General features: G+C 38.0%; 2 protein-coding genes and 1 non-coding gene across 3 annotated transcripts; 2 read left to right on the top strand and 1 right to left on the bottom strand.

The window, feature by feature from the left end:
- Nucleotides 1-1,389: 1,389 nt before the first annotated feature.
- Nucleotides 1,390-1,461, bottom strand: trnae-uuc (transfer RNA glutamic acid (anticodon UUC)). The gene has a single exon. It is a non-coding gene; the product is annotated as a tRNA-Glu (tRNA).
- A 227-nt stretch (nucleotides 1,462-1,688) lies between these two features.
- Nucleotides 1,689-9,397, top strand: wbp4 (WW domain binding protein 4). Its single transcript, XM_088913804.1, has 10 exons — nucleotides 1,689-1,827; nucleotides 3,041-3,113; nucleotides 3,523-3,585; nucleotides 4,025-4,148; nucleotides 4,646-4,864; nucleotides 5,568-5,620; nucleotides 5,858-5,933; nucleotides 6,540-6,739; nucleotides 7,774-7,967; nucleotides 8,584-9,397. Coding segments are annotated over exons 1-10 (1,212 nt in total). The 5' UTR covers nucleotides 1,689-1,825; the 3' UTR covers nucleotides 8,792-9,397.
- A 1,331-nt stretch (nucleotides 9,398-10,728) lies between these two features.
- On the top strand, nucleotides 10,729-13,217 carry LOC148835972 (uncharacterized). Its single transcript, XM_088913111.1, has 3 exons — nucleotides 10,729-10,749; nucleotides 11,551-11,714; nucleotides 12,940-13,217. The coding sequence occupies exons 1-3, from the start codon at nucleotides 10,729-10,731 to the stop codon at nucleotides 13,163-13,165; spliced, it is 411 nt and encodes a 136-aa protein (XP_088769237.1). The 3' UTR covers nucleotides 13,166-13,217.
- Nucleotides 13,218-13,609: the final 392 nt, after the last annotated feature.

Genomic DNA, 13,609 nt, shown 5'->3' on the forward strand with positions numbered 1-13,609 from the left:
TCCTTCTAGAACAAGTGGGGCTCTGTACAATCAAGAGGGGTTGCACTTGAACCAAAAGCACACCAATGCACTGCGAAAGAGTGTGAGTAGTGTAGTTGAGTATTTAAACTGGGGAATTGGGGAGCAGGGAACTTAAAACTGGTCGTGTCTGGTGGGATCAGGAATGCACAACCAGCAGGCAACCCCAAGAATGAAGTAAAAACAGTTCAAATTCCTCATGCTCGCCTATATGGCTCTACATGGCTTGGCAACTCAGTACCTACTGTGTCTGACTCCTACTCCCCACCTCACAACCTTCATTCATCTGATTCTGGTTTCCTGTTTTCCCCCAAAGCTAGCTTACACTCTGACAGGGCCTTCTGTTTCTGTGCCCCAAAGCTGTGGAATTCTGTTCCCAACGATATCAGAGAGTCACCTTCATGGAGCTCGTTCAAATCCAGACTCAAAACCTCCTGCTTCAGAAAGGCTTTGAGTTAATTGGTGTCTGTGTCTGCTCTTTACATCTTCTATTCCATTTCTAATCCCTTGTGTTTCCTTGTGCTAATTTTGCTGTCTCCCATGTTTGTTACTGTTTTGTTTTAACAGTTTATTGCACTTTTCCTGTAAAGTACTTTGAAAAGATACTTTCAAAGGTAAACATATCACTATTTTAATCATTATTTTAATTAATTAATAGAATATAATCACATAATTATTATATACTTATCATATAATTAATATTAAATAATATTAAAGAAAACTACTTAAATGGTTATACCCACATGCTAGACATTATGTAGTAGAAAACTGAAACATGGTTAAGTGAGAATAATGGGGACAAATATAAAATTAATACGTACATACTTTTTCATAAAGATTGGGCATAACAAGTAGTGGTGTGGGTCTATGTACTGTAACAAGAATGACCTGCTAACTATAGTATTGAGGGTATAGGCTATTTAGCATGTATATGGGTTAAACTGGAACATAAAACTTCAAAGAGCTTATCGATAGGCTGTGCTAAAGATGGCATAATGGGCACAAATAGTAATGATGAACATGAGATCACATAACAGGAATGCACAAAAAACATGCACCACTCATATCGCATGGATGCTTTTGAGCTGCAGGAAGTCACACGCGAAAGACATCCGGGTGTTTAAGCAGAATATTTCGACTACTGCATGCTTTAACCAGAACAGAATCTGCCGGAAACAATATATGCAAAAGTAAGAATCTGATTAATTCGGTGGGGGCGCTATTGAGAATAGAATACGAACGTCCCCTTACATTTATGAGAAGCAAGTGGATAAAATATGGTTTGTTAGGTTTACGTGAGTTGTCGAACACGCCTTTTTTTCTTATTGTTGTTACTGTGTGCAGTTTAGAAAAGTAACAAAAAGATCTTACTTCCCATACCGGGAGTCGAACCCGGGCCGCCTGGGTGAAAACCAGGAATCCTAACCGCTAGACCATATGGGAGGCCATGACAATGCTGTCTAAAGAAATGACTTTATATTGCATGTCATAATACAAATATAAAACAACAAGTATTTACAAGATCTTTATAATACATTTATATATTAATTATTATGTTTATTTTACTCGTCAATTTAAGGTGTTATGTGCTAAACCTTAATATACTGCATTGTAACCGAGTGCCGAAAAGATTTGCAATTCGAAAATATGTCTTTTGACCCTTGACGGTTGCCGTATTTGAATGGTGTCGCTACACGAGAAGGATGGTGGAAGGCTCCTAAGTTAGAGAAGGAATTTTAGGTGTTTTATAGTTTTGAAACAGAGAAAAATCTCTGAATATTGATTTTTTGGGTCATATTTGGTAAAAATGTAAGTATTTAAAAATACCCTTCGGTTTAATGTAGTGTGGGGGTTAGTGTGACGTTTTGGTGACGGATCTTTAATGTTTTTTTGGCGACAGCTTCGCATTTCAGGGATTTGTATTTATTGAACTGCGAGCGCAGACGAGAAGGTACTAGAAGGGCCAAGAGAAAGTTGGAAGGGAATATTAGAGTGAAAACTATTTTGAATTCAGAATTATAACAGTAAAAACGAATAACAAATGAGTAGAATGTCTAAGAGATAATAATGGAAAACTTTTAGATGATGAAAGGGAAATGGTCGATGTACAGTATTATGTGCATTTCACGCAGGTGTTGAGAAAGGGGAAAAACTGACAATGTGTCTCGCACTGACGAGCAGCATGCCACTCTTTGAAGATAAACAACCAGGGTCCGATGACATTTTCCCAATCAAGGAAGCAAGAAATGTTATACATACGCATTTAGCAAAACTCAGTTCTCAACAGTCTTTAAAAAAATCATAGAATTGTCAGATTAAATTGTAGCCAATGTGCTGCAAAACAAATATTGCCACTCTGGAACTAACTCAAAGAAGAGCAACCAGGTAACTGTTTTATGTATTGGATATAGCTTTATCCAATGCAGGGCCATGGGACCAGGAAGCCAGGCAAGTTCAAACACATCTTACTTTTTTGAAAGAAAAGAATATTGAACAGAGAAGACTGTGAGAAGGCCAAATTCAAATATCCCAAATCCTAAGACACTGACAGTGTAAATCCTACAGACTCTTTTGAAATCAACTGGAGAACAGAAACTGGGGGATTAAAGAAATATAAGGAGATGTGCATTTAAAATGGAATAGAACAGTTTTAGGAGTCTGGATTCAGCCATGTTGTCAAAGCCTTGCTTTGTTCAAGAAATATCTGGATGAGATCTTTGCTTTGTCCAGGAAATAAATATCTGAATAAGGTCTCCAAGATCAGTTAGTTAATTGCAACCAAATAAAACAGATAGTTTCCTCTCTTTTGCTACCTTTCTTGTGTTCTTACATAATACCTCAATTAAAAATATGCCTTCCCCGTCTTTACTATGATAACATTTTTCCTTAAAGACAATGTCCTGATTTTTACATTTTCCATTATTCCAAAACTTGTCGTGATACATTAAGCTCAAAGGCTTATATTTTTATATTTATTGTGTTCTAAATGCTTCTTAAAATCTTTTCTTTTAACTCTTTGCAGGGCTGACTACTGGAAATCACAGCCAAAGAAATTCTGTCAGTACTGCAAGTGTTGGATAGCTGACAACAAACCTGTAAGAATGTTGTTTCAGTTAACCTTCTGTTGAGAGAATATGTGTAGTCAGGTATTATGTAAAATAGAAATATAGCCTAGTCTTACGTGTTCTGTAAAGTGTGTAACATGCAGAAGAGACCACAATAGGTGTGCTTTTTCTGAAAAGCATGCAAAATTGGTTTTATCCTAGATGGTTTGTGTGGGTACAGTATTCACAGTGCTCATAGGGGTTTGAAGTTCTTGCTGTTTTTATTTCAAAATGCACTGTTCTCTAAATTTAGTCTCCATTATCTGAACACTAAATTGTTGTTGTATTACAAAGTGGATATTTTAATCCTTTGTTATGCAATATCAATGGGTGAAATTAAGCAAGTATTCATTTCATAAAATGATTCACATTTTATTTTCTGTTTCTGTTTAAAAACTAGAGTATTGAATTTCATGAAAGGGGAAAAAATCACAAGGAAAATGTTGCTGCCAAAATTAATGAGGTAGGTTGATTTCCTCTTATATATAACGCACTCATCACTTTTCCATCAGCTGTAAATAAATGTTCATTTTAAAGATGGCTTTCGTTTCTGTGTAAATAATATTTCAGAGTGATGGATCAGTACTTCATATTCTTTCACAGTGAGGGTCAAGCTATCGTGTGTGTCACAACACATGGTGTTATATATCTAACATAAAAAAATGATTCAAGTGTGCAACACTGAAACTTTTGTAGGCTTGTTTTAAATTCAAAACCCCCATCATGTAACACGGTTGAACTGCTTTGAGTCTACTGTAGATGGCAGTGTTGCCAACAGAAAGATTCATGTGCATGCAGCACATCTTTTTATACTTCAGTGGAGATAAGGTCCCTGCTTTTAAGTACACCCATGGAAAAAAGTTGACACAAGCAGGACCTTCACCATTTCCTATGTTCTGCAGATCAAGAAGAAAAGCACTGAAAAAGCAAAGCAGGAGGAGCGCATGTCTAAAGAATTTGAAGCTATGGAAGAAGCAGCTTTAAAAGCTTACCAGGAAGACCTTAAAAGACTAGGAGCTGACTCGGGTAAGCTCTGTAAATACCAGTGAACTCAAAGTGAAGTGACAGAAAGTGAATATACAACATGGCTTCCAGTGTGCCAAGAAGAAGGACTGGGGGGAAAGTAGATAATAAAAAAAAGCCTTAAATGTCATGTTAGTCTGACTGTGTCATAGTATTGCTGACATAGCTGTGAATGTACACTACTTGTAGAGAAACAATAGAAAAATAGATTTTTCAAGAAAGGTTGTCCAAAGGCAAACCTTACAACAAAAGTGGTTGTTAAACAAGAAAAGAAGGCTTCCCCTTTAAAAAAAAAAAGTATATTTGATAAATTACCTTTTCTGTTGCCTGGATCCGTGGTGTAATTAAGGTCAGATATAAGTAAAAGGTCTTTGTTTTTAAAATTGCAACACTATGTCATCTTTATAAAGTGTTTCATATTTATAGCTGTTCCATCAATTCTGAGTTGATGTGTATATTTTTGTACTAAAACACTGGTTCTGCTGATTATGTGTGTTTAGAATCAAAGGCTGCAGAACCGCGGCGTGAACTGCAACGTGAACTGCAACGTGAACCGCGTCGAGATCCGCAACGTGAACCGCGTCGAGATCCGCGTCGAGATCCACGTCGTGAACAGGCAGAAAAGAGGGCTTCAGGTGCAGGCAGTGGTGGTGAGGGTGACTGGGTTGAAGCAGTTACCGATGATGGCTACACCTACTACTACAACAGCGTGACAGGAGGTAGGCGACGGCATCAGATTGGTCGATTATTTTCTGAAGGCAAGTAGATAAAGATAATCATGTCCGGCAAAAAGGCTCATTAATAACAGAATTAAAAAGTAGAAAAGTATTTTAAACAATAATGACTTGTTCCTAATCCTGTTTTATATTTCTTAGTCTGCTTAGATCATAAAAAAACAATTATAAATTGTAAGTGTGTCCTGTTCCAGTTCCTGCACATTGTGACTTTAATTTTATGGATTACGGTAAATTAGTAGGTGGGGATTTAATGGATATAGTATTTCTTATGACTAATGCATACATTATGAATATGAGTTTTGTAATGCATTTGATGTTTTGTTGAGTAATTTGCTTTCAACATTTGAACTGTTGAATAGTACATCAAAATTAAGAAAGGTGCAGTGCAGGTAACTGAAAGGCATTATCACACATCAGTGAAAGTATGGCTTAGCAGACAAAATTATAATGTGTAAGGTGCTTTGAGAAATAATTATAATAAGCCCATGTGACAGAATGTGGAAGTGGATCGTTTTGGGTATTTTGTGTCAGAAAACATGAGATTGTTTAGATGTTTTGCCTGTTCACGTTTGTTTAGGTGGAAGGACGCATTTGGAGTTTGCATCCGTGTGTAGGTCAGTTTAAATCCATTCAAACTGAGATCTGAATTCCACTCAGAGTGAGAAACCTCCGCTCTTTATTTCAGAGTCACGGTGGGACAAACCAGAGCAGTTCCAAGAACGAACAGGAATTGCAGAGGTACATTTAGTTCTACTCTGTAAAAGCTGACGTCGTTGTTTACAGTTTTTGAGAAGTATTGAAAGCAAAATCAGTTTTGGTAAATAACAGTCTTGTTCATCCACCCCTTTATCTGTTTTCATTCTTTGTACCCTGGTGAAGGTTATTGTTCAGCTTGATATTATTGGACGGCCTTTGTCAAAAGTGCTTTTTTGAGATATTTATTGACTACGGGTAACAAGGTGTAACTCTTTTTAGAAAAGAACTAGCTGCCCATGGATTGAAGCCTTGAGTCCAGAGGGTTATACTTACTATTATAACACAGTAAGCGGTGGTGAGTATCGGTGTTCATCAAGTTTCTGAATTGATTCTAACAACTGGAATTCTATTCTGTTATTTCAGTTTGAATTGTTCTTTTTAGAGGGAGTTGCTTTAATGTTTCCAGACATTAGAAAGATCATTAAGAGGGAACTGATACATTTTTTTTACCATAAATGTATTTTTCTCTTACATTTGTTAAGACCAATAAATGTAATTTGGATAACTTTAAAGTTTATCAGGAAGAAAGGTGCCTTAAATGTGGATGGAATGATGGTGAAGTTTAAAATTAAAGAGCACATTACACTTCACACTGTACTGACACCTCCAATGGGCTATTTTTGTGTGCAGATCCAAAATAGATAATAGGTGTGCTTATTCCACCTTTAAAGCAAACGTTTTCTCTTTCAGACTTCTGTTGTTAAATTCTTTTTCTGAATGAGATAGAGATCTTTAGGAAAACGTCTGGTTGATGAAGCAATTTAGGAAGCTTTATAGAGAGCCTTTTGACGAGTGGAAGCATTTTTGGCAGATATCACAGTCTCTGCCTGTTTGAATGTGTTGTGGTTTGTAAAGTGTGAAAGAGCCAGGTCTGTTGACACATGATGTCCGTTATCCGCAGAGTCCACGTGGGAGAAGCCAGAGGACTACACCCCAAATGAAGCTGAGGTTGGGAGCAGTGTGCCGACCGAAGGCCAGGAGAAACCTCCCTCCCCTGAGTCTGGGGCCTCATCTGAGGAAAATGGGGCTTGTGAGGGAGAAGGTGACTCAGAACGGCTGGAGACTCTAGAAGAACCCCAAAAGCCCAAGATCAGTTTCAGAGTAAGACGCCCACCAGCACCTGAAAATCTTACACCTCTTTTCCACTGGCCACTGTGAGGCTCAGACAGCTGCCTGCATTTGCAGCAGGTCCAGCCTGCCTGAGAAGTAGATACAATGCAGCTGAGGTCAAACATTGACTGAGACAAATACAGTTAAGAATCGTATTATAATGGGACATCTCTAGGTTTAAACCTTTTTTTCTGGCTGTCCTTTGTCACATATTGCATTGCTACATTCTGGTTTGTGTACGGTGTCCTAAGTTGTCTGTTTTGTTTGGGGAAAAAAAAACAAGATTACAAACCTTAAGATTACAAGAGGAATTCTTTTTTGATTCACATACACCATCCTCCTCACTAATTTTACATCACTGTTTTCTTACCATCTCTGAACCAGAACACCCCAACCCCTCGTTTCAGCTGTCACTTCACTTAACCATTCAGTAATGGCGTTCACCATGACTATCAATGTAACAATGAAGTCCAACAAATCCAACAATTTTCTTTCAGAATCTGTACTGAGGATCCCTCTGTCTGAACCACTTGGGGCTCCAATACAACATAGCAGACTAAACAATGACAGACCACTTTGGGTGACTCTGTAGTTCAGAACATCCTTAAATCCTTAAACAGCCTGACTGAGGTGATTTGTCAAAGTGATTAAAGAAAAAATGCAGGAGTGGCTGTAGTGGAGCACTGAGCTATCTTTTGTAGGATCCAGAGAATATGTACTGCCAAGTATTTGATACCAGGTTTTGAATCAGTTAAAACCACAATCATTTCAGTGAGAAAAGCATCATTACTTACCTGTGTAAATTAGATTGCCTGCTATCTTTCAGTTTAATATGAAATCGTCTGCAAGTTCTCGAAAAAATCATTGCTCCTAAATAAGTGTTTATTTCTAGAACCTATCTAGGCCGCTATAATCTGTCCCATTTTGGAATTAGCCAGTGACACTGTACCTTTATAACCTTTGTACGCTTCGTAAAGGCCATTCGTGTAAAGTACTCCCAATTTGTCTGCTTTCATTCCATATAGAGGAGAAATCCAGCGGAAGAGGAGAGCAAGTTATTAGAGGAGAGGGGTGAACCAGAGGAAAAAGAGAAGGAAGCCCAGGAAAAGGAGACGGAGGAGACTTCATCTCCAGAACCGGAGCAGAGCCAGAATAAAGTAACTACGAAGGCAAATCCATATGGAGAATGGGAACAGATAGAGCAGGAGGAAGATCCATAGTAAGTTCGTTGCCTGGGGAGAACTTGACCAAATGCAATAATGTACAAGCAAAAGGGAACATATGTTTGTGGAATACGTTTTCTAACTTTGTTTGGAGTATTTTGATGTCAGATTTTCAGAATATCTAGAAGCTCATATTATAACATAATTATTTACCCTTTGAAAAGTTTTTTTTTCTAATTATAAGTCAGAAACATATGTCCTAAAAGGGAAAAAAAATGTATAAGTGATAAATGATAAGTGAATTTATGCCCCTAGTGTCTAAAAACACGGATAAGTGTACTTTAGGAGTATCAAAGTGTCTTCGATGAAAAAAACTCCCGAACCATACAGGGTGGATAGAACAGTGCAATAGTGTGTATAAAATCTGAGCTGAGTATTTGGAAAGCTAAGGGAAAAGCACATAGGTTTGTTTAATGTTTTTACTTCCTGTCTGAAGAGTGGGAAATGGGCAAATTGTGAGGTTTTACTCTGTAAAAGACTGCGCGGAGGGCTCTCCTGTTTTCCAGGAAAGAGCTTGGTTCAGGAACGGGGCTGTCGTCTGTGCTTGCTTCCACACATTTAAACGCCTTGACTTTCTTCCTGTTCTCCCCCCCCCCCCACCCCCCCCGACAGCGAGCAGGTGGACCTGCAGCTTCCCCAGACGGAGGGATTGCCCCCAGCCGCCGTGGCCTCAGAAGTCCCTTCTGAGCCGAAACTGAAATTCAAAGAGCGGACTATCACCTCCCTTGGAGGTGACGCTGGAGAGGACGTGGCCTTCAAGAGAAGGAAGCTGGAGAATGGCAAGTCCCGGAACCTGCGGCAGAGGGGAGGAGACGACTGAGCCTCCTGCGCCGAGTGATGGGCGTGAAAGGGCATACCGAATACCGATGAACGGACTGGAATAAAAACCTGTGTTTTAGGGAAAAAAATCGCGTGGCAGCTGACACCTGGTCTGCCTCTGGAAATCTGGACTGCTTGTAGAATGTGTGTAGTTGATTCCTTGCGGAGCTGTGTACTGGCACTGTGTGTGTTGTGAAGTAACATTATAGATCTTTCACAGTACTCATAATAGTTCTTATTCCTCGCATAATTAGGACAGCTGTTGCAAAGTGACATTGTGGTTTTATATGACTCCATCTTCCTGATGGACTGTTTTTAATTCTTAACCTTTTCTGTGTTTTGCAATCAGCGGGTCTGTGGATGTGTTATTGTAATGTTATGCTTCTACTTGAAATCAAGAGCAATTCAAGTATGTGCGTTTGCCTGAGGAAGAATCAAACAAAGTTTCAAAATCTTCCCTTCTTTTTCATGTTTGGTAATAGGCTCCGTTTCCGACTTCAGCTGTGAACTTGCTCCATAGTGTGCTGTTGTTGTCTGTTGTATTAATTTGGGGGGAGCTGATTTGAAAATCGGAGCAGTTTGTCAATAAACATTTTGACACATTTGATCACTGGCCCACAAAGCTGTTTTTTTCCTACTCATACTGAGTCATGTGACTAATGAAATTGGGGTGCATTTTGATATCAAGGTTATTGTGAAATTATCACAAGCAGTCCAGCAGACAAGAATGTGTGAAGATAAATCAGAGCAAGAAATGATGTAGTCAAAATGCATTTGCTTGGTGATGTATGGAAATGTTTCTCTAGTGATGCTACATTTTTATGTTGAATTCAAATGACACATAACTTGATGGAACAATGTGGGTGTTTCATTCATATGTAGTTTGCATAAATGCAATTGCTTTTGGGCAGAAATGCTATTCCCAGAAATGTCTTTTTTTATCCAATATTTGTCACTGTACAATAGTGAGCCAATTTACTTTTACATTTATTACATTCTACAGTAATTTACATTTGTGTGTCGCAAGGGAGTTTGCCTTTTTTGTTTAAGCTGATTTGTCTTTTACAATTTGTTTTATCCACTGTACTTTGTGAAACCCTTCAACATTTTAGCTAGCCTAAAGGGAGTAACAGGCCCTTAAAACAATCACAAGCTTTTGCTAAAGGTTTGCAAGCAAGCCAGTTGGGATTCTTCTGGTAAGATATCAGGCTGGTGTTTCTGAGCATTGTGATGGAGTAAGGGTTCAGGAAACATTCATACAGTAATGCCATGTCATTTCTTGATAACATGTACCAAGTGAAGATAAATAAAATCTTTTCAAATATAGTGTGTAAAATTTTGCATGTGATAAATGTAAGAGTTGTTGACCCTGACAGTATCATGACATATAGTGTGGTCAGAATAGGTCAGTACTCCACCGAAGGTAGCCATGTGTAATGGGCTTGACAAAGACATTCAGAACTTTCATTAATTGTTTTAATTTTTAACAGACCAGGGCTTTGTTGTAGTTACTTGCATGGTAACAAGGTTTCTATCCCATTTGAGATGACTTGGTTAGTTCTCCTAGGAAGCTCCATGCATCTCTGTGCTTCTTTAGCAGTTCTTAAGAGGTGAGTCTTTTGAATGTATTCCTCTTTACTTTCTTAATAGCGTTGGATAAAATTTTAATAACAAATGGTACTATTAAATTTAAAGTGTATGTTTCTGATAAGAATTCAATTCAATTTGTACCAATTTCCCTTCAAAGTTGAAGAACACTGCAGGTTAGTAGTGAAGTACTGTAGTGAGAATTCACTGTAATTGTGTAATAACATTACCAGTGAATGTGGTTTGTAGAGTTGGAATTTTTTTTAAACGTAACGTAATAGTTGTTCTTTTTTCCATATTTCCATAATAGTGAGTAGATGAGTGGTTTTTCCCCTGAAGTGTGGGTGAAAAATGCCAAACAAAGCTCAAGAGGTAAGTGGCCCACTGCTTAAATTTTGTTACTGTTTTCTACTTGGAAAATCTGGGTTTTGCGGGACCCCTGTTGGCTAAAATCTCCCTGATCAAATGGCATTATTAGAGCTTTCTACATACATTCATCAGGTCCTGGGAAATTGCTCAGTTGGTGGGCAGTGTACCTACTGAGACAGAGCTCTAGGAAACCAGATGGTGAATATATAGGATACTTTGATCACTATTTCCATGTAATAAAATTTCATGTACAAAATATTTCATGGTGAAATACTGTTTCCCTATTAAACATTCTTTGTTGTACATACAGTATTGTGGTTGTTGTATTGATTTAGTGGAAAAACATTTAATTCACAATAAGCAACTTATGTCTTTAAAGTTGATACAGGTAATAAAAATGAACTTCCATTAGATACAGTAAAAATCTTTCATGAACCTGCCAGAGAGAATTTTATTTTCTTAATGTGGCCCACGCTACCATGTGACTCTACCAACAGTGACAACAATTTGAACAATTGACATTTGATTCATTAGTGCATTCAACATTTTAAAACAAAATTTATACTTGTTTATTTTCCTTTCTTTTTTACCATTTATTTTATTTTACTATATTTAAAATGTGGAGTGAATAACTACTGTATAAAGAATTTATATTTATGGAAAAAACATCAAATCCAAGCTCCCTGAGCCCCAGTGCTACCTGATACCCTCAGACAACTGCATTGCTGCCAGGGAAATTATTGGCAGGTATACAGTAAGTTCTTTGATCTAGTAAATAATGAAGCTACATTTATTTGAGTGCAGGATGCTGTAATTAACTTGAAGTCTGTTCAAGATCTCTCCAAACAACTTGGTTTTGAATGGACAATCATTGCGTATGAGCTGGGCTTCACCAGGGCGGAAATCAGGCAGTTCCATGCCGCAGCAGTGGAGAAGAAAGCCCAGGCACGCAGAATGCTGGAGTGCTGGTACGTCATTCTTTCATTCATCTGAGTTTTCTTCCATTCTCTCCATTGTGAGTAAATCGTGCACTGTGCACCATTGATTGGCTTACTGTAACTTTTTTGGTGTAGAGCATTCTGCAGAACCACCTACAATATTTCTATAATTTGCCGGGACAGATTTTGCCTTTCAATTTAAACTGCTATATTTTCATGGAAACGTTAACAACATGCCACGAGAGCTCGTATACAGTGTTACATATTGCAAATATACATTTATATTTCAGATCTGTGTAGGTTTTTTTAGCTAGAAATTATTAACTTCATCTGTATTTTGGGTTGGTTGCAAGAGGACATTTAAAACACAGTTTCTAATAAAACACCATCCTCTCTTTCTACATGAAAAACATTCTGGTGCTGCTCCTTGCAGATAGTACCGCAACAGGCATGTGTTCAGCAGATATAGCCACACCACGCCTAGCCTGGGGAGTTTTAATGTAAAGCACTCCTATTTTTATCTGCAATTTTTGTTTTCAAATTGTAGCCTTTTGTACAAAAATTACATTATTTTCACTGAAATTGCATACTGAAGCAACAGAGCGTGTTACAACAGTTGATTCGGTCTAACCTACTAAACACACTGCTCCATTTTTCTAAAGGGATCACAACATGACAGGCATTTTAATATCTTCTTTCAGTGTGTAAAATATGTGGGATAAATTGTGTAAAGAGACTTTGTTACATTACCGTACAACTGGTCACCAAAAATACTTGCAGTATAAAGTAATAGTCTGTCATAGATTTGTATTTGTCTTATGATCATAGTCATTATTAAATGATTTTAAAAAAAAATTATAGTGAGATTTGTAAAATAAATCATCACCCAATACTTTTTTGTATCTGGAGAGGTGAAGTTGTGGAGGCTTTTGTTACAGTCTTAGAATTTTAATGAAGTTTGAGTCCAGGATGTATGGACAAGGACAATTGAGTCAGTAATGTAACAGTTCCTTACACCTATTGTTCTTTTTAAGGGCAGTGGCTTTTGGTAATGATGATGACATAGAAAACTTGAGATGAAGATATATTTTTAAAGGATCTGGAACATTCTCTTTGCTTCATTGAACTTCAAAGAAGGAATTTAATTTTCTTTTGTCGGTGTCCAATAACGGCACTGCCCTGTCATTGGTGCTGGGGCTCGTGCCACTTAGCACCAAAAGACGCTTTGAGAGTTGAGAGCTGACTTTCCACGCAGGTACGAGAGGTCGTGGAACAAGCTGAACAAGACGAAGCTCCTGCAGGATGCTCTGGAGAGGGCAGGCCGCAAGGACCTGGCCGACAGACTGCGCTGCCTGCACTGGGGGCATCAGAAGCTCAGCAACCGAGTGGAGCTGCCCTCCGCCTTCCCCTTCCTCATTACTGTCCACAAAACCATCAACAACAGGCAGGGTCTGAAGAAAATCAATGAGCTCAGTCGCTAATACTCCTCAACCACTCCTTAAACCTGGGCCTGGCTGTTTCTTAAGAGTTATTTGTTTAGTTCAAAGAGCAGTGTGTATCAGTTTAGTGTGTATACAAAAGATCTACAATATACACGTGGCCCACATTTGGTTATTTGTTAAAAAATTACTACTGGTATTCTTGGCAAACGCATATACCGTAGTTTTCGATACTTTTACTGTAGTTTAAACACTTTGGCGGCCAAGGGATTTTATTGAAATAGTCCAAAACACCTCTTTCTTGAAATGGCATAGACAGTAGGTACTGTATATCCATGTTAATTAGGTACCTGACTTTACTGAACATCTCTAGCTGTTACTCTTTCTGCAATAAATGATTTGTGTATATTAGTGTGTGGGAGCTTCCTTGCTACTGAATGTTTTGAGAAATGTTGGAGATGATTGTAATTCATATTGATTTTAGTA

The sequence above is a fragment of the Atractosteus spatula genome, chromosome 4 (genome assembly GCF_055471065.1).
Source record: "Atractosteus spatula isolate fAtrSpa1 chromosome 4, fAtrSpa1.hap1, whole genome shotgun sequence".
Lineage (NCBI taxonomy): Eukaryota > Metazoa > Chordata > Actinopteri > Semionotiformes > Lepisosteidae > Atractosteus > Atractosteus spatula.

What these genes read in the sequence shown, in the direction of transcription:
- wbp4 (XM_088913804.1), top strand. An exon ending in AACGAACAGGAATTGCAGAG is followed by an intron (nt 5,621 to 5,857) that starts GTACATTTAGTT and finishes AACTCTTTTTAG; the next exon opens with AAAAGAACTAGCTGCCCATG. An exon ending in AGCCCAAGATCAGTTTCAGA is followed by an intron (nt 6,740 to 7,773) that starts GTAAGACGCCCA and finishes CATTCCATATAG; the next exon opens with AGGAGAAATCCAGCGGAAGA.
- LOC148835972 (XM_088913111.1), top strand. Translation starts at nt 10,729, where the DNA reads ATGCCAAACAAAGCTCAAGAG. An exon ending in TGCCAAACAAAGCTCAAGAG is followed by an intron (nt 10,750 to 11,550) that starts GTAAGTGGCCCA and finishes ATTTGAGTGCAG; the next exon opens with GATGCTGTAATTAACTTGAA. An exon ending in CGCAGAATGCTGGAGTGCTG is followed by an intron (nt 11,715 to 12,939) that starts GTACGTCATTCT and finishes CTTTCCACGCAG; the next exon opens with GTACGAGAGGTCGTGGAACA.